The 21,434-nt window shown below is 43.0% G+C and overlaps 1 protein-coding gene across 2 annotated transcripts in view; it reads right to left on the minus strand.

Moving 5' to 3' along the window:
* Positions 1-21,192, minus strand: part of LOC131443360 (MAM domain-containing glycosylphosphatidylinositol anchor protein 2-like) — a 154,102-nt gene extending 132,910 nt beyond the window's left edge. Inside the window, exon 1 of one of the 2 annotated variants that reach the window (XM_058612919.1) lies at positions 20,191-21,192. In XM_058612919.1, coding sequence (XP_058468902.1) covers positions 20,191-20,263 — 73 coding nt within the window. In that variant the 5' untranslated portion in view covers positions 20,264-21,192. The remainder of the gene's footprint in view (positions 1-20,190) is intronic. The other variant, XM_058612920.1, reaches the window with a different exon arrangement.
* Positions 21,193-21,434: the final 242 nt, after the last annotated feature.

Genomic DNA, 21,434 nt, shown 5'->3' on the forward strand with positions numbered 1-21,434 from the left:
GGCACCACCAGAGTATCAGGAAGCAGGTAATGAATATTTGACATGATCTCAGGTTAAAGGTCTACGGGCACTACACAGCCACACGTGTGCACTTTGGACACCGAGAGACCCGTGAACCGACTTTGCTTTTGCAAACTCAAAATCTAGGTTGCAACGAATAATTGACAAAAAAAACTTTGATGATAATTGTCTGTTACGCCATCTTATATACACCGTGAAGCCGACATACTATGGAGTGAGTCATGCCTCTTGCCATTTTGAACTTCATTGGTTAAGTGTCTAAAACAACCTCAAGCTACATTTAACAGCTGGTAACTAAATTTTATTTTGTGGGATTTATTAACCAATTAGGTAATTTATGGTTTGACTTGTCCACTATAAAAATAGTAGATACTCAAAATGTGCCTGTCAGTGCATGGCAAGGTTATAAAAAGAATATATAGCCAAAACAATGATTTTGCTTTCTGAAGTGAAAACAATTCTGTGACGTCACTATTTTTATTATTATTATGAAATAGACGGGGGATGTGGAGCGCGGTGGTCGTGGTGGTCTAAAACACTTGAGTCCACACTGAACTTCATTCAGCTCCATCGTGTTGTATTATCCACAGATAATAGCAGGGTGTTAATGAAGGCAGACAGAATCCCTTGTGTTTGCAGCACAGAGAGGGCCTTCACATTAGCCTTGAGCAAACTAACTCGCACGACACCCACGGTAAGAGACGAGTACGTGTCTAGTTTGTTCTTTTCATATGCAGCAAACTACGTCTGATCTCGCCATGTCATCCCGCTGCTCTAAATCTGTGTCTGCACTCGCAAAACGTGTGCATGTGCACATGTATTATGTGCGTCTGCCTCATGGAATCACATTTTTGGACACACTCCATTTAACACAGTAAGTGATACGAGTGCCTGTGCCCCGATCAGAAAACAGAGAGGGAGTAAATCAATGTCCAGTCATGAAGCCAAAAGGGTCAAAGGAGAGTTTGGTCTCACGCAGAAAAGCTGAGCATTGAGCTACTACCAGATACTGCACACGGCAGCGTGACAAGCCGACAAAATGGTTTACTCATATTATCAAAACGTTCACTCAAGATTTGCATATAATTCTTTATCAGCTGAAGAATCCAGTAAACAGGTGTATTACGTTTGCCTCAATTAGAGCAGTTGAGGCAAATGTGCCAACATACAGTACATGTTGTCACATTTCTGTTTCTTCTCTGTACTGCCGCTGTAACCGCGGTACTTTAACATGTTGTGACACACAATGTCAACAAGTGCGACAATGTTAAGATACGTCAAACAACAGCATTTCCACTGTGCACCATTCAAAGCTGTCCACTTAACTTGAACGCTGCCAGCCGGGGGGGGGGTGGAATTTCACAGTCAGTGTTGCAGATCATAAAGGCTTTTATTGACTCGTGCGCCACACTATCATCTTACCACGCCAAACTTAATGTGAGCCTGACGTGCGTTACATGTTCGGCTTGAGAGTGCTCAGGCCAAACTGTCTCCTGCTCTGTACTGAGCGGTCCACTCGGTGCCACAGGCATGACAGAGCTTCTCTAATAGTCAGTGCTTAGTCAAAGTAGACAGCCCTAAAATGTAAAAATCAATCATGGGTGACAGCTCATTTGGGCTAGCTAACAGAGGAAGGCATAGAAAGAGAAGAAAAGGGTAGAAATTCCAATTGCACACTCGGTGCCCATTTGCACCATTGGATGTGTGTAACCTCCGGCTGATGCTGTTGGGGCCTCCGTCCAGTTGTGTAATGAGCATGCTGTGGGCGTAACTTGTTCTCCCACGTCAAATATTCGAAGTGAGTACTGCATTGTTAAGAAGATTCAGGTGCTGTTACTCGGAGGCTGAGAGATGAGATCGCAGGTGGAAATGCATTATCTTGCTATCACACTGTGACAGCAAAATTATCCTATATAGGATAACCTGAACCTGGCTGTCATGAGGTGAATGGAATAATTAGAAAACAGCACGCTAGACTGCCAAAAGACTAAAGCAATATATATATAGTCCCTTTTAGCAGACATTGCTTGATACGAGTCTTCATCGTCTTCATCGTCTTCAGCCCCGCGCTGACGGCTGCTTACGTGACCCATTTAACCTCCTATCAAAACAGCCCAGTCTGTTCAACGACCTTCGCGTCACCCGTGGACCGAGCCCCACAGTGACCTGTCGTGATCATGAAGTCAAACTGCTCAGGACTAATATAATTCCATCAAAGCAATAAGATAATGAAACACAGGAGACATCCTCCCCTCGTTTCCGTCTCGTCTGCCCTCCCTCCACATATCCTCACGGAAGCTCCGTGTTTCATAAGAGCTGCACTGGCCACTCTCAGTAGGCGATGAGTGAAGGGCACCTTGGGGAATTTTATGATCCATGACGAAGCGTCCAGGATCATTTTGGATGTATGCATGTGTCACTGCATATTAACAATGGCCTCTGTCTCATGAAAGCGCCGGCACACCTTCAAAAGAGATAATTTAATCTTCTCCCTGCTGAGCCTCGTCTCCTCTCTACGCCCGCTAATACTTTCCGTCAGAACCCCCAGTCAAAGGAGCCATTGGCTTTAAGAAGAAACGGGAAATAATAGTGGAAGTAAAGACAAGCATGGAGGAAATAAGCCCCAGATTTAGAACACAGCTGCAGAAGATAAACAGAGCTGATGAAGAATCCCTTTTCTTGTCTTAATGGATGTAAATTGAGTGATCATATAACGTTAGCACGGAAATAGCTGTTGAGGAAATGGACTTTTTTTTTTTACCTTTCTGTGTTATCTATGCATCGCTGGGAACCATATGCAGCCACTAAACCCCCCCCCCCCCTTATTAAAAATGACTATCTTGCAGTGCTCTTTTCTTCCTTCTGCCCCCGTTGTTGCACTATAAGTCTGCAAACAAGCAAAAGAACAAGAGAAGGATGCTCTAAAATGAGCTCCATGTGCCCTTTATCTCACAGAAAGATTTTATTCTCTTGAAAGAGCTGGCACCCCACGGTGAAACCAACAAACGAGGAGAGCATCGTTGGATCCTGGACTTGTTTGTGGGACGCCACAGTAAGCACTGTCAAAGCCAGAGCTTGGCTACTCATTATTCAGTGACTTCACGACATACAAAAAGCTACCAAGCTGAGGGGGAAACTCAACCCCAGTGCGTCACCTAATTAACGCCATGCGATAATTGCATGTAAAATCAAAGTTGTTAACCTTAGATATCTGCTAATTTTACAGTCGATGCGGTTGGAGCGGAGGAACCGGCTAACCTCTGTCCAAGGGGAGACGTCTCCAATGAAACCCGCCATAAAAGAACCTCCATTATGTAAATAGACTCACCAGTACACTCCCCGTACACCAATAAAAACATTCATCGCACTAAGCAGCCACATATTAGCACACATGATGACGCACTGCTGTTGACAATAAGGCAACATCAGTTTATGAAGAAGACTCATAAAGCTATTAAAGTGGACATTAACAGTCCATCTAAAGAGTAATAACACGGAAAACAGCTAAGTCAGTGTCAAATATCAAATACAATATAGCACAGACCTGCAGATGGATGCACATTCAGGCTAAACATTATTTAAATACCGTAAAGGACACAGGAACTTAGATCTGTGTTCAACTTAATCAACTTAAAAAAGCCTTGCAGAACATTATAATCTTAACCAGTACCAGTGATTACCAGCAGCGACTCATGATTTTAAATTGAGAATATTGTCCATTTATTTTCTTCCCGATCTTTTAATACCATTAAGCTGTAGCTTTTATTAAGGTTGCCAATAGGGGGGCCACTGCATATCTGAGGAAAGCAGCACTCAAAACAAATGAGAGGAACAAAACAGGGACTATTTTATGTTCAGGGTTTTTGGCAAATCCATTTGCATTGCGAACAAGCCTGAATAAAAAGGCCAAATACAAGCCAAGAACTCTAATAACAGGCTTTGAAAATAGTACACAAGGACTTAAACGCTTTCGCTCACAAAACTGCTGTTATCAAAATCATGGGTAAATAATCTGCAGATATGCAATGACGCCTTCACAGGAGGCCACAGAGAAGAAAATCTAATTTCTCTTAACCCTTTGTGAGAGAGGACTGTCTAATGGACTGTGTGGTGGATTGAGAACCTCATGCTTTTTATCAACCAGAGGCTCAGAATCAGAGCGGAGTGCTACAGGAGTTCAGTGATGGATCTTTATTGACAAACCACCTCCTTTCTTCGCTCCTAGGCAGTGGTGGAGAATGCTGAGAGGCTGTTTTCATAAGAAAGAAGCCTTTTTAAAATTCAAGTCCTATATGTGAGAAAATACACTAAACATTGACTGCAGGTCAATATAATCCTCTGAACAACACATATCAAAGCTTGAGCTGGTTCAGAATAACAATCCTTCTTTCATTTCATATCTAAATCAGTGTGACGGTTGGAGATTTGCACAGCTGTTCTTACTTCTGCTGCCATTTTAATACACACGTGTACATGTTCCTGTGTTTTCATGTATTTTCCTCAGTGTGTGTGTGTTCTGATTAATTAGCAAATCCAAAAGTGTCTGAAACCCCTGTGGGCAATAATCAGTGAGTGGGATTAAATGTTGTGATCAGAGAGAAGTTTAGATTGAGCACATATTTAATTAAGACAAAGACATCCACGTGTAATTATTTTCATCGCTTACAGTTTCTTCATTGCTCTTTCTATCAATGAAAGAATGAACTGAATTCATTATTTAAACTGTGTATCATCTACTCTCAATGACATTGTTTCCTGTAAAAAATCAAATAAAAATCCAACGTCTTTTTACCTTAAGCTGTTGGATCAGATCTCTGTGCACGTGTGACCGTGCGGTTCTGTGCCATATGTTAATGAGTTTGAGCACATTATGTCAGGGCAGTGAGCAATTTCCTCAGCTATTTCCCTCTTGCTGATTTAATGATGTTATCATCACGGTTCACTCCTACTCCCGCTACAAGTACGACGACTTGGACAAAAAGCCACTTAACGGCAACGCAAGTAAGTCAGAGGGCTTCTGCCTTTTGTTTTGCTTGCAAGAGTGTGTGTGTGTGTGTGTGTGTGTGTGAAAGATAGAGGGAGAGAGAGAGCAGCAGACTAAGACATACAGGGATCGAAAGCAAAGCCATGCAAGTGTGATTCCCGCTATCTCTGTGTGAATGGACTGCACAGCTCAGAGAGTGCCATTTTATTCACTCGCATACCCTCTCAGCAAGCCCTGTTTGTGGCTGTGGTGAAATCCCCTGCTGTCTTTAAGGTTTTTGGGGGTTTTTTTTCAGTCGCCTCAGCACTCCTCAAGAGCACGGAGGAGGTGAAAGTGAGAAAGCCTCATCTGTCATCACAGTTTAGATCAGTGTCCTGCCCCCACGCCTGCTGCCTCCACGCCCCCCAGCGCCCTGCACCAAAACCTTAAGCAGCATATTATGCAACTTCAAAAAAAAAAAAGAAAAAAAAAAACAAGGTCAAGGAATTATCCACAGAGAAATCATAGCAGATAAACAGGCGGGGAAGGGAAGCAAAGGAAGATCCTTTTCCTCCACCTTCTTCTTTCTGCCTGTGCCCACAGCACTGTGTGATTCAGTGGGAGGTCAGACTGGTGGAATGAGGAAGAGCCCGGCCAGCAGCATCTAATGCATACAAATGTCTGTGGACACACATTAATAGTCAAACAGACGACGTGCACAAACACAACATTGACACACACACACGTCGAACACCGACAGCTGCAGAGATCACGATAGTTTTGGGATGCACTCCCCCGTGTTCTGTGTGTGTGTGTGTGTGTGTGCATTTGTGTGATCAGATAGGTGTCTCACTGCGGAGACTTATACTCACCCTCAGTTATGATTACACTTCCTAAACAAGGCCTCCTCTTGAGTAGGAAACCTCATTCTGATCCCTCGTTTTCATGCATTATTAATAAGACTTCTGGTTAAAAAATGAAATAAAAATAACCCCGGTGAGCTAAAAGGACACATTGCTCCTTCATTGCACAGGGGATTAACCATATAATTACTGTCACACAGAGGAGAGACATGTGTGTGTGTGTGCGACTTCAAAACAACCTGCAATCCCACAAATATTACCGTGAAGTCCCCGCTGCTTTATAAGGAAACACATTACAGTTGCACCAGAAGATGAATGTTTAATGCTCAATTAGTCGAGGAAATTAATCAAACACTGAGGGACTGCAGTTACAGTAGCAGCTCTATGTCAATGTACTTGGGCACTGTAGTGATTTGGGATAACGTGGGATTGCTAACATGCTAATAATAGGCAGATACCGTGCTCAAAATATTTGTTTGGCAAGTTAGAAAGCTAATTAGCATAAGAACACAGCAGAGATGTACAACATCACAGTACAACATCTACTATTAACAGTCGAATAAAGTCATGAAGTAACCAGTCGTTCTCCAGTGTGAGGATGAACTGCTTTTATCCATCTTATATTACATTATTATTCTACTTGCTTTCACTGGCATATGATGATAAATGTGTATCGTTCTCATAAATAATTACATTTAAATCGTCAGACTTTGAACTTATAATCAAAATGAGTGAAATTCTAAAAGAAGGATAGGCAACAAATTCAAAATAATCAAAAGAGTCAAACATACTGATAACAAAAAAGCAATTTAAGGATGCCATCTTATAGTCTGGGGAAAAACAATTGTATTGTTCACGCTTTTTTGACAAAACGCTGTAGAATAAAGGAGTTATTAATGAAATGAGTAATCTGTAAATCTGTAATTAAAAAAAATAAATAACCGCTGCCCAAAATGGAAAACCTTGAAGTTTTGTACTGTTGACAAGTCATGTGAAAACAACAAACAAGGCTGTGGAAATGTGTGGATTGTCACTATTCTCTGACATTTTAGAATTTATAATGAGTGAAAAAAAATACATTAACAGACCACAACCATCTCTAAATATGTATCAATGATGTGACACTATAAAAATCATTCTCTTGGTTAATTGCTTGCTAATGTTTACGAGTCGGCTTACATACATTTTTGGTATAATGAGCGTTTGCAGAGTCGACAGTAAATGTTTGTCATTCTCAAACAGCCGAAACCAAAACATCAATCGAATTTGGCCAGAACTCAACACTATGCTGCTGGTGTTAATGTTCAATTTTGGTTGTTATAACTGGATCGGATATCGGAGAGATAAAAATGTTAAATCTAATACGATCCAAAAATCTCGCGTATCAAATGCTTCACTATGCACAGACTGTAAAAAAAAAACAAAAAAAAAAACAGCCATAGCATTTTAGCTGAGTTACGTTGTAACTTGTTTATTTCTTCTTTATGAAAGAAACATATTTGTTACGCAATTGGAGAATTGTCTTTGAAATAGGGCATTAATGACTTCTCGTTTTTCAGATCAACTTTTCGGTCACATTAACAGTCCATATGTGTAGTAAAGTGCAAAAAGAATAAACACGCCTTCTCAAAGACATTTAAACAAAACAAAACATAGGCTAATACCTTGAATTTTCCGGTCATTTTAAGTGCGCAACAGAAAGTGATTACGATCTCTCCCACCCGGCTCTAGTGTGGCCTACGTCCGATCCGACCCCCAGATCTGCTCGCCCGAAACCCCCCACCAAAGCTCAGCATCCCCGTCGCACCCAATCCCAGGGCCGATGGACTCGATGTCGTCACCTCCAACCCCAGGTACACACCCCCACCAGACTCGCCCGCTCTAACCCCAACTCTTCTTTTTTGTAGATTGTAAAGAAAGATTGTATTGTGTACACAAGCGCACACAGAGAGAGAATCCTTGTGCCAACTTGTGCCACTGAGGTTGATGCATCGACAAATTGGCATTTCAGTTAATGCCCTACTTGTACTAAATGACTTAGTACAGATGGGTTGTTAACGGCTTCATCGTTTAAAAGGTCCAACATGACAGAAAGATATCTGTATCGGTACATGTAGATACTCAAGTGTGCGATTTCAGTATCGGACACAAGAAAAGTGGTATTGTGCCATCCCTATTTGACACAAGTTACTTTTGAGCACCTGCCCCACAGCTGTTTTTTTTTTAGCTCTACCCAAAAATAACCGTGCCTACAAACTCTAAAGTTCTTAAGTAGAAGAATCATGGCGATCACAATGTGTATCCTATCCTCATCTGTATGAGTCCCGATGGCTGCCATGCATGTGTATGGTTGTGTCATTACATGTTAATGGCTTTCCACTGATGCTACAGCAGAGCAGAGAGACGGAGGCTGTGATGGAGAGAACAGGGAACCATTTGATGTTTGCCAGTTGAAAGAATAAGCCTTCCTTTGGGTTGTGCTTTCCACTGAGGCACGCTGGGATTGAAAGAGCGCTTGCCCAGGGCTAAAGGAGATTTTTGGTGGGCGTCACACATCCAATTACCTCGGTAGCATCAGAGAAATCCACAGGGAATGCACACACAAACAGAAAGATACACATTCACTTGAGTGCGCACACACACACGAATGCATAAGACACCCACTGCAGGAGGCTCTCACTGCATAGGGGGCGCAGCCAAATATCACTATTCAGATTCTGCAGTATCGGCCGCTGTGGAATTCATGAATATTATCAGCATGTACTGATATGAAGCTTATGGTATAAATATGGATAGAAATATGGAAACACCACCCAGGTTCCACCTCTTTGAAAAGCATTATTAATGCATTCAGAGAAGCTATTACTGGATTTGCATGGCCTCTTCTGATGAGCACAGAGGACGTGTGGATCCACTGATGTGTGGAGGTTTATTGGTGCATTTCAAAGCAGTTTCAAAGTCTCCCGTTCCGTGGCAAAAGCTGGGATTTCGATGAGTGACAAACTTTAAAAACTTAGGTCGCAAACCTCGGTCTTCCTGCTGCAAAGGCAAGAGTTGCCTATGAAACTATTATCGATGCATCCTGTCTCACTGAACAATCACTCACCACTGACCCACTGCTATTTTTAACAACAGTGCATTTGTGATGAGAAACAAGAGTTGAACTCATTTCCAATATCATAAAATCATTAAACTAAAGGAAATGTGTAAACTGGGAAGTTACAACTGCGTTGTAAAGAAGTAACATCTTGAATCCCAATTAACATATTTCAGATAAAATGTAAACTGAATCTTGCTTTTACGTGCAATATGTTTAACAGCTCAGCGTCATTAGCACCCGTGCGGCTCTCATTCATTGCCCTTGTTTGGCGCGCATGTGACATTAGCCTCCAGTCATTGGTGATAAAGTGCGCAGTTATAGTGACGTAAGATGCATGGCAGATGTCCAAGCATCAGATGTAATATATATACTACCCTCTTTTACCTGGAGGCTGTGACTTCTGTTTTGGTTTTGTTGTCGAGTGTTGCGATCGCCGTGTGAGTGTAATAGCGCCGCTGTATCTCGGCTACATGCTTCTTTGTTATGTGCTTCCCATAAAGTGTCCGGGTGACGGCGCGCTGCACTTCAGTTCAGTTCCACCTTTTTGTACCGTCTATTTTACATCATTCGACATTTAAATAATCGGAATTTGGACAATTGGGAATCGACTAAAAATTGTCCACGTCTGAATCGCGATGCATCGAAGAATCAAGGTTTTTCCCAACCCATATTGCCAAATACTTGCGTAGTAGCCAAAGCCAGCCTGAAAAGTCGCTAAATGTTGCCAGGACAAGCCATATGTCAATCAATCACACTGTAGTTTATATCAGCTGAATGAAACTGTGCCTTTTATTGTATTCTATGGCTATATTTACATATGTAAACTGATTGAAAAGATGGAAAGTTAAAAGCTGCAAAGCAATGTCTTTGTCGTGTTGAAGATTAACAGTGAAACTGAATCGTAATATAAGGGGAGGAGAAAACAGCGGTAGAAAATGTATGGATGGATATACACCATCAAGAATTATGGTCAGAGTTGAAGGTTCAGAGGTTGCGTGGTTCCACATTATTTAAAAATCTATGGTAAACTATGTGTTTATTATAAAGTGTAGAAGCAACATAGAGTAATGCACTCAGTGAGTAATTAATCGTGCTTGTTGAGGGACTGGCACAGCTGTTCCCAAACAATCAACTATAGATTGAGTATTGACCTGCAGTTTTACAGTCAACCTTCATCCAAAATGAGGTTAAAGAATAAAATCCATGGCCAATCTGCCAGTCAGCCATAAGAAAACAAAAGTTGCAGTTGTTTGTGAAAGTTTTTTTCAGCATAGCACACAGGTCTCTTTGATTAGAGACCAAGGGTCGACTTTTATAAATTCTACTCCAAGTTATGTTTTAGCAATTTTCTCTAGGTAATCGATGAAGGGTCAATGGAGAGGTTTAACAAGGCCAATCCTCATTTTTATTACAACTGAGACGTCTCAACTGTTCAGAGACGATGCCACGCTCTGAGACGTTGGGTACACACCCAGAAACAAAGGAGTAATAACACCGCATGCACGGGAAAGGGAAGAGGACATAAAATGAAAGGAAACGTGAAGAAGCAGAAATGATGAAAAAGGGCATGAGGTCAGCTCAAGCTGTGAATGTGGCATTTGACGAGGCCCCCCATCAGGCTTCAGTCATCTTCAAATGAAACACATCTAACTGACATGAAAGACAAGGGAAAGGGACCACCAAGTGTGCGTCTCTCTCCCTCTGTAGTCACATTTCTAGGCATGTGAGGGATCACGGAATTATTCGAACCGAATTTTTCTGTTTTGTTGGATGACGCGATGTGGCCTGAACACGTGTACTAATCCCAGACATCACAAGATATGATGAACTGGAAATTAACTCAGGAAAAAGAATCAGACTTCCAACCAGGGCCCATGCTGCATTTAATTATAATTTTTGATTCGTCAGTGACTGGACCTGTGTCCACATGAAGTCTTTAAAATGACACAATTTACCTTTCAAGCAAGGACACTTGAAAACAAGAGACTGATTAAAGATAAAAAAAAAATAATAAACCCCAGTCCATAAATAGTGGATGTGAGCATCTGCTAAGGCCAGAGGAGACTGATCCAAATCTAGTGAGAGTTTCACTCAAGGCAAAAAGCGTGGGCTGATTGTGGCAAGTAAAAAGTTCTCCAGAGCACACCTCATGGACAGCTAATAAATGAAGGCTAAATCATAAATTAACAGCACATGCACCAGACCGCGAGGAGGCTCGGGCAACATATCAACAGTTTTTGGAGTTTTTTGCTTCCCGTTTATGGTTCTCTGCAGCGGCTGCAGAGCCAGCGCCCGTCTACAGTAAGAATGCAATTTATCTCCAGGTGAAATGAATTGCAGAAGCCTAAATAAAGACAAGAAGGGAGAACATCTGCATTAAATCTCGCTCTGAGATTTCCTTCGCCACCGAGTGGATGCGCTGTGGAGAAGTGCTTTGACTACTCCAGATAACTCTGCTTACTTTGCCATGGGAAGCCATTAACTGACAGTGCACGGCTTGAGGTTATCCCCATGGGTGTAACAGCCTCTAAGGATATACTGTGTCGGGCAGAGAGATGACGCTAAAGAGATTAGCTATTACATGGTGAATCTCTGTTGGAAGAATATGGTTTTGAGAGACTATTGAGGGATAAAGAGACAGAAACATAATGCAGAAAGGACTCAACAGACAGTTGGATATCCCTTTAAGGAAGCTATGAGGTTTAGCAAGTGTAAAACCAAGTGTAAAAGTGCACGTAATGACTGCATCATATGTACGCAGGCACTTTGAGGCATGTTCAGCATCCATGATGAGTCTTCCTCAGATGGGCTGACGTGTGAAAACATTGATAAATTGCTACACTTTCCTACCCAGCAAACCGTTGCCCTAGATAGATGGAGGGGGAAAAAACACGCACACACACACACACACACACACACACAGAAAATGGGTGCACATGCTCCCACACTTACACAAACTGCATGCTCATCTGTGTCAAAATTTCACAGTGCCTCTGCAGAGGCACTGCAAAACTCCACAGTCAGTCTCCTTCAGCCAGCAGGGGAATGAGAGAAAGGGGGGGGGAGAAAATAAAAACACAGCGTGGATATGTGCGTGTGTGTTCTCTGCATGGCTGGGTGGGGTGAGGATGTACTGCTATGATGCTAGTTTATGCAGAAGTGTCTCTATGTGCATCTCCCCTGCTGTCTGGCTGTGTGGCATCGGTTTTGAAGACAGAGACTATCGGAGATAGTCACCGTCACCGTCACCATCACGTTCATTTCACCACTGTTTGTACTTGTCGGAGAAGCTCAAGCATTATTTGCTCAAACGATAAGTAGGGCCCTTCCTGCAGTTGCCTCACACGGCAATAAAATGGTGATTTTCTGGAGAGACACGTTTAGCTTCTCTCCCCTCCGAAACCTTCTGCATCCTATGCCTCCCCTCACAGGAATCTCATCTGCTCTCGTGCCCAGTTGTAAGGCTGCCGCTGCTGGAACGGGCTTTGCTTTCTGCAATCACTTCACATTTGTTTCAACGACTGATTTCCTGGCATGTAAAAGCATGTGCAAGTAGGTAGGCAGTGAGGGAGGACTGAGCGATGGAGGCAACAGGGAAGTCAGAGGATGTGCAATGCCAGGCTCACATACTGTCACCATGACAACAGACATCACTTCACAGGAGCTGCACTTAGGATGCCTGTGTGGGCTGAAGTGACATAGTTGAAGGTTGGCATTAGCCTCTTGTGGGTGCCACAACATACAAATCCTCTACAGGCTTGCTTTTTCTTTTTTTTTTTGCTCTCTGTCTTACACACTTCTGCCAAAAGACGCCCTGTAACTCTTGTCAGCTACCTACTGGGGTTGCTGGGGGATTTGTAATTTGTGTGTAAATGCAGGGCCTGTCAGTTTTGCTAATCTAAGACGCATTAATTGACTGAAATGTGTAAGGCAAGACAGGAGGAGACGTTCATAGCCAATGAGGCCCTTTCATCACTTGCATCACTTTGAAGCCGGCAAGTATGTATAATTCTCTGTGACTCAAAGCGTTGCAAATCATGATAATGAGAATTTAAGATAGAGCAACACACTGCAAACATTCACGAGTACATGTAAAATATCCCATATAGGAACTGATGCTTGATAATGCAAAGCTAGCGCATGACTCGTCGCGAGCCGATGCTCAACACACACATTTACAAAAGAAGTGTTGTCACAGTGAAGTCATACATGTACACTGAATACATGCGAGGCAGGTATAAGGGCATGAGCTTCATACTACAATTGATCGGCCTCTCCGAAAGCATAAATGAAACGGCTTCCTCTCGTAATGCACAAATCATAAACGTGTCTGTTCTTATCAGCATTCAGCATGTGCGGCTGAACACCTTGCTCTCTGCATCTGGCCTTGTATCTTTATCTTGTAATGCATGTACGAGGCATGAAGCCATAATAAAAGGGATGAATGTGTATTGTGAATAATGGGCAGTTAGGGGAGGGAGGGAGGGAGGGAGGGGGTGTTGTGCAAACTAAAACACATGGTGTATTGCAAGGACTTTAATGAGTGCATGATGTATCTGTGAATCCGTGGTTATAAATTGTGAGGAAAATGTAAAACTAAACCGTGAAGCATGGCTCTGACTCATGAGCGGCTCAAGCTTACATCTGTGGGGGTTTTTTTCTCTACTGTCTCAGTTACAATTCCTATTATTGCACCAGATTCCTCACCTCAGAAACTTAAGTCATATCTATTAAAATAAATGTGCACTGATGAGACAGGTTTTCCTTCCATGCTATAAAAAGAAGGGCTGAATTATGTTGGAATATAATCTAAACTGTAATGTTACTGCTGGATGTTTTAATATAGTATGTCAACGTCAACACATAATAAGATTTAAAATGTTCATCATAACAACATTTAATTATCTTGATGACACAGCAAAGACGAGAATTTAAGAGATATTAATTGTTTCCAACGTGTATATATATATTATGTGTAATTTTCATTTGTTCAGCCCTGATAAAAAGATAATTTACTCAAGATCAATTAGTTTGACCCTTTTTTATAGCTAGATTTTTGACAGTGGTAAAGCACGGAAAGCATACATACTATAGAAAAATAAATGACTTTTATACCACAGCAAATAATCATTTCAATGGAAACAGCAGTTACGGAATCAGAGGTTGAGGACAATTTCTGCTAAAGCTAGCTGGAGTTAACTGTGTCCTTAAATAAATAGTTATAGCTATAGTGAGTGCTTGTCCTTTACTTGAGTATTGACCTCTGGTACTTGGTAGGTTCAGTCCTGCGCTGCATTCTTTCATTCAACATGCTTTGTGGAAGTGGTTTCGCAGTACAGAGCAGACAAGAGGTGAGTCAATGTGGTTACAGTCACATGGTCATGGTCGGGCACCAAGAGCCCTTATGAATACAGGCTGCCCTTGTAAATGAGATTTCATCCTGCAAGTATAACATTAGTCCATATTAGAGGCCGGCAGTCAGTCACCCTTTGGAAAAACAGTCCACAGTTTGCTCATGTCGCTACTAATGAGGACGTGAACCGCCAACAACATCATGATGTTACAGTCAAGCTGCAGGTCTGTTACTGATACAGACAAAGACAAATTTCACTTCTTCTTTCAATGTTTTATCCAAGGGATCTGTCCACATGGCTCACAGCTGCAACACCTGTCTGGCATTTTAAAGACAAGAAATAGTCGCTTCAGAGTTGGACCATGTGTCTGTCAAAATCTGTTCATTAACATTATTCAAACACTACAAATAAAACACCTTGTACCGCTGTACAAGGAACATTAAACAGGACCAGGGTTGACATTTCTGGTTCGCGACAGTCTCACTCCACACATGAGAGGCCAAACTAGACTTCATTAAAAGTGCAGAACTGCTTTTGATTCTAAATAAACCAAGGTGCAGGGTTGGCCCTGACGCGTACCTGAATGAGACTGAATAAACTAATGACGACAAACTCATTAGCAGCAGCTTTCAGTGCTCAACACTGTACAGAGCAGGACAAGTAGCTCTGGGTTTGGGGATGTGGGCTTAACAGATGAAACAGCCAGCCAGGTTACAATAAGCTTCTTTGGTCTGCAGCAGGGATTTGGCCTGGAATGATCCAGAGGTAAACTGTGTTCCAAAGCTCATCCAAATCCTCACAGTAGAAGGAGAAAAGTATTATAACTCTTCGTGATGTGTGAAAAGCAGCCAAAGCTGTGTTATATTCCGGCAAAACACTGGCATGTTGATTATTTTCGTTCAGTGGGGCTCATCCGCTACTTGATGATTGAGCACTGCTGCCAAAATGTTCCCACAATCATTAATATCAATGTGCGGCTAATGTTTATCACTCATAACTCGCACAAGTGAGCACCAAAGGCTGCAACACAGAATACAAAAGACAGAAAACTAATAATCGACAACGATTACTAAGCTATTTTATACAAAACTATTTTGACTTAAACAAATACGGGCCATGCCGTTGTGAACAACAACTACACAACAGCACTGCTACTGAAAATACTTCCAGAAACTTCAAGGGAAAAACTCTGCATGCATACTGGAAACATATTTATTTCATCACAGCTGTGCATGACTTCATCTTTGCTTTGAACAGTGCAAAACAAAAAAGAACAGAATTAGGTGTTTTTTCATGAAAATACCAGCAACTCTAAAGCTCAAATCTCCTATTTCCCATTCTGTTTGCCGCCAAACTATACAGCTGTCTCTTCCAAAATAGCTGCAGGAGGCAGAGAGCGTGCATTCTTCCAGGGGAGAGTGCAGCCCTGCCACACAGACACACACCTCACATTCACATGAGCAATGACACCTCTTGGCTTTACAGCTAAGCATCAAGTCAGCGAGATAAACAGACAGGCTTCATGAAGTCAGACAAAACAGCCCTGATGATGTCATAGTAATGTCACTGTGGGATCCAGCTGTCCACTAGCAGTGAGGATATATCTACTCAGCAGTTCTCCACTGTTGTTATTTTTAACCAAAAATAAAGTCTTCCAGAAGTTTTATGCAAACTGTATTGTAATAAAGCGCAGCTGTTTAACCTTAACCACATTCCATAGGAGTATTTAAATTCAAGAGTCAAACATTATCATGTGAATACAGAGAACAGTGGAGTGCCACAGACTAAGTTCAAACACACTCTCTGCTGTGTCTGTTCAGTGCCAGTCTCAGGAGACTGGGTCCAAAGAGAACTGACATTCACTATGATTAAATTGGTGCTATCTGGAGCCACACCCAGGGGTAATGCAGTAATCCCTGATGTGCGCCGCACAGTGTTTTACTTCAGTGCGTTACTCCTTCTACCCCAGCTGTATATCCTAATTTGTCTCTGGTTGAAGCACATATACTGAAGACATCCATCGGGCAGTCCCCGAGGGATCCGAGGGATACGGAGGAAGAGACAGACAGAGAGGAGCGAGACAGACAGGGAGTGGAGGGGAGGAGAGGAGATAGAGTTATCCATGGTCTCATTACGGTGGGGAAATGTGAGGGTCCCGATCCAAGGGAATGATGAAGGACTCTGTGGAGGAGGCCTCTGAGAACCAACAAAGACGGCTTTAGTTTCACTGGCAGAATGCATTTGCATAGCTTAGAAGCCAAAGCGTCTGAACCGGGGCTCATGAAAAGAAACCCCAGCAATTGCTTGGACTTCAATGCAAACGAGAGGGAATGAGGGAGAGAGAGAGAGGGAGAGGTGGGAGAAAAAGCAAGCAGTAGGAACTTTTCCCTCTTCAGTGGCATAACATAAAACAAGATCAGGAACATCTGCACATCCCATGGAAGTTGTCGCTGTCTGACTTTGATGCAGAGGGAACACACTGAAGGCGTTACATCCCCAGATGAAGCAACAAGCAAAGGAGCATTTCCATGCTATCAAAAGGCTCATGTTCAATTGTAGCTGTGCGATATTATTATTTAGTGCAGTTTGATTGTCAGCAACATGACATTTTGCGTCCACCTGCGATATTTTCACGGGCTATGATGGATACTGGCCAATAAGAGCTGCAAGACAAGGAGGACAGAAAAAGGAAGAAAACATAAGGACAGGAGAAAGAAGGAGTGCAGCAGATGTGCTTGAGAGTTGTTTCTTTTACTTGTGGCCTGGAGTCATGGAGGGATGACTGGCCTTCATCAATCCTCCTTAATGATTCTGGCAGCACCACTTAACACACTAGTATGCAATTTCTTCATTACTACATCATGATTCCACCATTTAGTTTGCAGCAATGATGTATACTGATGCTCTGGGGTTTAAAATAATTGCTGAAAGTCTCATTTTCGCGAACCGTCCCATTCATCTGCTACTGGGTTCATTTGGCGATCAGGGAGGCAAAATGATATATGGTGCTTTGCACGTACCAAAAAGGATACGGTGGAATCTGGTGCTTCTACCGAGACGCATCTCACTGTGAATAAAAGCGAGGCCCATCACTGCTCTCTAGTTTCAAGGTATCTTGAAAACCTGTTGTGAAACTCCACCATTTCTAAGTAACTGGCACCATTAAATGTTATCTAAGACTGCATTTATTCAATCACACATTCACTGCCTTTCACCTGTGGTGCACAATATTCTCACTGACCCCACCCCCCCATGTCAAAACCGGCAATGAATACAATGGGGGGGTACACAACATGAATACTGATTACTGTCACCATTAATAATAAATGTTGACTTTTGAACCGTGCCATTTTCATTCAGAGCACCTCTCTGGTGTAATGCTCTAGGCTGTGTGCTTTAAACATGAGGTATATAAAAGGATTTCACCTGTGGATCCTTACCATTGGCAAAAATGTGATATACAGTACAAGTTTTGAGTCATATGCGTTTATACATCTACCTCCACCCTATCAGATCAAAATATACAGCAGCAGCAGCAACAAAAAGGACATATTCAAATTCTGCTGTCAATCTCAGCTGACATAGGGTGAAAGGTACAGGTCGTCAGTCCATCACAGGGTCACACAGAAACAAACATCCACTCTTACACTCACACCTACGGTCAATTTAGAGCGTCCAATTTGCCTAATCCCCAAACCTGCTTTGCTACTGTCTTTGGACAGTAAGAAGAACCCAGAGAACCTGCAAACTCCATGCAGAAAGGCCCTTGTTCTGACCGGATCGCTAACCAACACCAACACCAACTGTGTGGCCCTAAGCACAATCACACAGTCAAATACTCTTTTACAATTATCCTCTGCCACTGCTCTAAGCCCATCAGTCCACATGTGCCACAAATGGCAACACCACATTGAGCATTATGGGATATGATTCCTTCTAATGAGCTCACATCTTCATCTGCACACACATGGTGTTGCACGGAAAACATTCGTTCACACTAAGAATCCACAGCTTTGATCTGACATTCATGTGATCGGGTTTTTATGCTAAGTTACGTCTCTGTGTCCCCCGAGTCGTATGTTCCTCTTACAGCTAGTGATTCAGTAGATATACATTTGAGTGGAGGCAATATTGTCTTGATATATACATTTATGTTTAATGAGATGTCAGGTCCTCTGGTTAATACATAACATGGAGGATTTCACCAACTCTTAACAACATTACCTACAGTACACCTATTCAACTGCACCTTAATGCAAATATCTAATCAGCCAATCACACGGCAGCAAATCAGTAAAAGTAGACAGGGTCAAGACGACCTGCCGAAGATCAAATTGACTGCATCAGAATGGGCAAGAAAGGTGATTTAATGAGCAATGAGCAATTACCTTTGTTAAGGCAACAGGATCTACAGACGAGCTACAGCAGCAGAAGACCTCACATAACTGTTATTAAGTACACATAATACCAACAGATAAGTGTATAAGCTGCATCTCAGACTGCTGAGGGGTTTCAAAATGAGGTAAAGAGGGAGGAGCCGATACTGTGAGGACTGCAATCAATGTTGAATTGATGATTAATCAAGATAAAAACAAGCTCTCTGTTTTTACAGATTCTTTAAGGGTATATATCTTCTGGTCAATGTGATGTGACCAGAATGTAAGTAAGGGAAGCAGTGATCATGTGGACTTAAGATATCTGGTGAAAAGACTTACTACTTATACTACTTACTAGACTTATACTAAGGCTGTGATATTGGTATTGGTATTAGATGTGAAAAAGTGTTATTGAGCCATTCCGAGAAGTAAAATCTATATTGTTTTATGAATAGACAAATAAGCAGTGATGCTACAGCTGTTCTGACACGTGCTGGGATTCATCATCTTATTCACTTCCTCTGTCTACAGCTAAATAATAGAAAAAAAAGATTGATCAGGTGCAACACCATGACTGTTCCTGTCATGCTCACAGTGACCTTTCATTGCTACTGGATTTCACACTCACAGAGAAACACACCACGGCGACAAAGATCTTGGCAACAACTTCTGGATCACACCATCCCACATCTCTATTTGATCTCACATTCGCCAAGCGTCAATCTCTGCTTTGGTCAGAGTCACTGCCACTGGTGACAGGTCAGAGCTACGCCTCAAGGTTCCCTCCCTGGTCCCAATGTTTGTGAACATGAATCATTACTTCCTCACGGTGCTGCTGCTGCTGCTGCTTCCACTGTTGCGACTGGGAGGATGACAATTCACAGGAGACATCATCTGTGCCACTGGTTGCACAAGCAGACAGGGTAAGAGATGGGAATGTGTGTAGTGTGTGTGGGAGGGAGAAACAGAGAGAAATTCAGGCACACGAAGGCAGGAACGAAGAGGTAGACAGCTAGATCAACCACATGAAAATCCTTCACGGCTCTGCATGCCAAATGTGACTGCTCAACAGACTGCGGCCCTTCCATTAAAACATATATTTGGCTTAATGTAACGCAAGTAATCTTAACCTTTTGCAATGATATGGTTGACAGGTTACATGTATGTGCTTATCTGGTGTGAGAGGCTCCAGGCGTCAGGGCAGATCTATCAGGTTCCAGTGTGTTCATGTATGAATGTAACCTACTAAATTTAGCCGCCTCACTAACCATCCTGAGTGATGGATTGGATGATAAAAGGAGCTGTGCATGATTGGCTGCACACAGGATTTGCTGTATAACCTCAGGGTTACTGAAAACTCTCAGTTAAACATGACATTCAGACCTGCTTGTTCACCTTTGCAGGGGCTGATGCTGCATACTCTTCTTTTTTGGGGGGAATCTTTAAGTGAATTTATGAGCATCACTGTTCTACAAGGTCATGATCACGTTTGGTTTCAGGAGAACATACTCACCATACACTCCTTGGCAGCGGATGCCCTCCACGACCAGCGCCAGCAGCCCCAAAACACACACAATAAGATCCATCCTTTCACGTTAATCTCTGCATATCCAGCTCTCAGCGGCAAGAAGTCCTCTCATGGGTGATGAAGGTGCATAGACACAGCGCGGCTCTGCTCTCTACTAATTCAGTCTCGGTACACACTCACACACACACAGTAAAGGTATTTATGTATGCAGGAGGCAAACAAATTCAGGTAAGGAGAAGTCAGGAAAAAGGCGCAGCGCTCGCAGCACAGCTAGAGACCCCGCGGCGGATGTGGAGAGACAGTGGGCTGCAGACAGCCCGGCCTTAGACCAAACAGCGACCTCTCCTCGCCTCCAGTTTGGCTTCCTCCTCACAGAGAACCCGTGTGTCTTCAGCAAAGAGCTACGAAGCCGCAAACCGAGGAGCCGCACAGACGCTGTTGACTGCGGGCGGACGGGGGCTCTGTACCCACGGACATTGGCTAAATTCTGGCTGTGGTCACGGCTCGCTCCGCTGCTGTTGATGCATGCTGTCAAAACGAAGCCATCACCTCTGTAGTCACAAAAACACAGTGGAAACCTCAGCGGTTGGATTTCTCGGTGGAAAAAGTGATGAAGACGCTGCTGGCAATGCTACAGTGTGCGCTCTGCTCTCACAGTCACATCACGACTGCAGCCCCGACGCTGCTCAGCTCATCTCCGCCGCTGCCAAAGACAAGAGGGAGGGTCCAGTCCAGACTGATGTGGAGCGATGGATCGTTTCCTCCCCAGCTCCTCAGAAAAAAAAGGTGTCCGCTGTATGACACCACTTTTCTAATGAATTCACGCCGACGGTGGGAGCCGGATGTGCCCGCCGTGCAGCCAGTAAAGCATCAGTCACGTTGCGCAATACGTGCTACGGAGACCGAGTGGCACCGCAAACGGTCAGTGGCTACGTCAAGAGGCGCGTGGCTTCCAGCGCTCATCTGTATGGGAGGCTTCGCTCAGCGTCAGGGAAGGCAGGAGAAGTGCAGCTGCTGGATGCTGAGGAGGAGGAGGAGGAGGAGGAGGACAGGGGAGGAATGAAGAGGAGAGAGGAGGAGGAGAAGTGAGGAGGACCACTGGAATTCAGAAAATCAAGCTTAGACAGACCTTTGCCATCAACACTTTACTCCTGAGTCATTTACCATATACTGTAGGCAAGTTGAGATGTTTGTCATCTGCTATTTTCCTTTCCATTGGCTTGGAAGAG

This window comes from Solea solea, chromosome 17 (assembly GCF_958295425.1).
Source record: "Solea solea chromosome 17, fSolSol10.1, whole genome shotgun sequence".
In the NCBI taxonomy this organism is placed as follows: domain Eukaryota; kingdom Metazoa; phylum Chordata; class Actinopteri; order Pleuronectiformes; family Soleidae; genus Solea; species Solea solea.